The sequence below is a fragment of the Neltuma alba genome, unplaced genomic scaffold (genome assembly GCF_004799145.2).
Source record: "Neltuma alba isolate B1F8T4 unplaced genomic scaffold, ASM479914v2 tig00012843_pilon, whole genome shotgun sequence".
In the NCBI taxonomy this organism is placed as follows: Eukaryota; Viridiplantae; Streptophyta; class Magnoliopsida; order Fabales; family Fabaceae; genus Neltuma; species Neltuma alba.
This window is the reverse complement of record NW_021637231.1, coordinates 337,844-340,347: the sequence shown is the minus strand read 5'-3', so window position 1 is coordinate 340,347 and position 2,504 is coordinate 337,844. Positions and strand designations below refer to the sequence as shown.

Below are 2,504 nucleotides of genomic sequence, written 5' to 3'. Positions count from 1 at the left end.
ATCATCTGATAAGAAGTGATCATTAGTAAGCTTCGAAATGACATTAATAATTTACCCTCTAATTCTTTCTCTAATGGCCAATAATTTTAATAAATTGCTGAAATCTTCACTCTCGTCACGTTCCACCATGTTGAAGAAGAGATAGAAACGAAATAGCGAAACGTATAAACTCATATTAGTGGAGTTATTCATTTTTTCCCTCTATCTTTGTACTTCACCTCATAAAATAATTGAGGGCATCCAAATTCGTCACAAGATCAGACAAGCTTCTGGGGGCCATGTTCCGTTTATTCGTCAAAGTTAAACAATGATTATTGAGTTAGTTAGTTAATTAGCTGTAAAATATGACTGGTTGATTGACCAATTACCTGCCGACGTCAACAGTAACAGACACAGCTTTTTTACTTTTATGCATGGGACTGACAGTGATAAACACCTTTGTCATTGCAGTTCAAGAAAAAAGATAAGAAAAAGAAAAAGGAGATGTTGCTTGAGACTTCAGAAAACTGAAAATCACAATCCTAATATTCCATTGTCTCTGGAAAAGGTGAAGAGCACAATTCAATAAAACACACGAGGAACCTAGCAAAACAAAACTCATGGAACAACTTATTCCTTACAGGCTCATCAGATTCTGAATTACAAGGGAAACCAAACGATATAATTTTAAAGTCATGAACCAGGCCTTGAGGCAATCAATTGGTTCGACTTGTTCCAATATAATAATGTTGCTAAACGGAAAAGAAAGAACTAGCTGGCAGCAATCAGCTAGCGAGCGATGAACCAGAAACAAAAAGCAAGTTATTCAAGAGATCAGATATGGACCATACAGATCGATGAAACTCTACTGCAGAAAGTAATCATAACTACCAACATTCATACAACTTAATATCGACGCGAAGCCTGAAATAGACTTCACCTTCAAAAGCATCGGTCATGAGAGTAGCCACACCCCTAGTCATGAAGAAATCACCAGTACCACCAATCACTGATATATCTCTGGTTTTGTTCATCAACGGATCAGCCCCAGCGAAGTTGATGCTTCCCTTGTGCTGTGTTGAGTTGAACACAAAGGAGAAGCCAAGCCAAGCCGTGAAGATATCCTTCTTATCATACAAGTAAAATCCCTGAGCGCGTCCAACTGGGGGAGAGTGGAAATTGTTGTCCATGGTGATAGGATCGTCGAACACGACCACGTCACCAAAATGGTTTTGACCACCCAAAATGGTGTTGTTGCCCCAAGTTGGAGCTCCTACAATGGCTGCCGTAGCATTCTTGGCGTTGTGACCATTGTATATGACGTCGTGAAAGTAGAAGACAAGCCGCTTGCATGGTTCGTGAACCCTTTTTCTCCACCTGCTGGGTGCAGCAGAGGATCCCACCGACGCAAGAAGCAACAGCAAGACAACTGTAACGAGCCTCATTCTTACGTTGTTGCCTTGTCTGTGTCCAACACTGGGCAGTGATAGCGTAACTGACCAGAAGCTCAAATTTATAGACAAGCTGGCAAGGTGGGGGGCAAGTATAAGCGTTTGGCAATGTATGTGACATAACATAACTTTAGATTCAAATATACTCTTACAAAAAAAAAAGATTGTGTATAGTTTGGTTTATGAGTATAAAATATAAATATGCACAAGTGTCAACAAAAGCACACGATTGACAATCGAGAAAGGCCCTGACCCTGCCAACCAAGTCAAAAAAAGGAAAAACCAAAAAGAAAGAAGATCGATATATGAATTATTCTTACACAGTAAAGAAGGCATTCGTTTTCTATATTGTTATAGATCATCAGGAAATTAAAATCAGTTCCTATGTCACTTGCAACAATTCTGGTGGAAACTTCACGGGTGTGAATATTCTTGAAGCATAATATATAATTATAAAAAATGACAGGTTGGAGGTTAATTAATTCATATTTGGGTCATCAAAGGAAGCCATAAGCTTGGCTTTAAAGGGAGCATCGATGGAGAAGAAAATTAACCAAGAAATATAGCTTTTGCGTTTGTTTAGCTTTATTTCTAAGATTGAGGAAATCATTGGCCATTGGAACCACGGGGACCAGACCTGGATATAAGGCTTTTCTTGGTGCAACCAAAGATGGTAAGTAGGTTGCGTTTGGTGCTATATATATATATATATATATATATATATATATATATATATTCAACGTCACGCACATCAATGACGCATATGTACGCAACCACAGATCGATGCTAGTATTCTTTACTAGTACTACCTCCGGTCCTTAATATAAGACCCTATTTGACTTTTATTTTGGTCCTAAATATAAGACCCCAATCCATTTTATCTCTCATATTTACATATTTTTTTCCAAAGTAACCCTTCTAACAATGATAGTTTTAGTCAATACACTTGATTAGCAAGGATATTTTAGGAAAGACAACACCTATTTAAGACAAATAACTAACTCAATTTACTTCCTTAATCTCCTCAAATTAATCAACTGGGTCTTATAATTAGGACCGGAGGTAGTATTTCAT

General features: G+C 37.7%; 1 protein-coding gene across 1 annotated transcript; it reads right to left on the bottom strand.

The window, feature by feature from the left end:
- Positions 1 to 497: 497 nt before the first annotated feature.
- On the bottom strand, positions 498 to 1,473 carry LOC114731756 (disease resistance response protein 206-like). The gene has a single exon (XM_028919010.1). The coding sequence runs from the start codon at positions 1,422 to 1,424 to the stop codon at positions 867 to 869; it is 558 nt and encodes a 185-aa protein (XP_028774843.1). The 5' UTR covers positions 1,425 to 1,473; the 3' UTR covers positions 498 to 866.
- Between the last annotated feature and the right edge of the window lie 1,031 nt (positions 1,474 to 2,504).

Coding starts and splice junctions, on each gene's coding strand:
- LOC114731756 (XM_028919010.1), bottom strand. CDS start 1,424: ATGAGGCTCGTTACAGTTGTCTTGCTGTTGCTTCTTGCGTCGGTGGGA.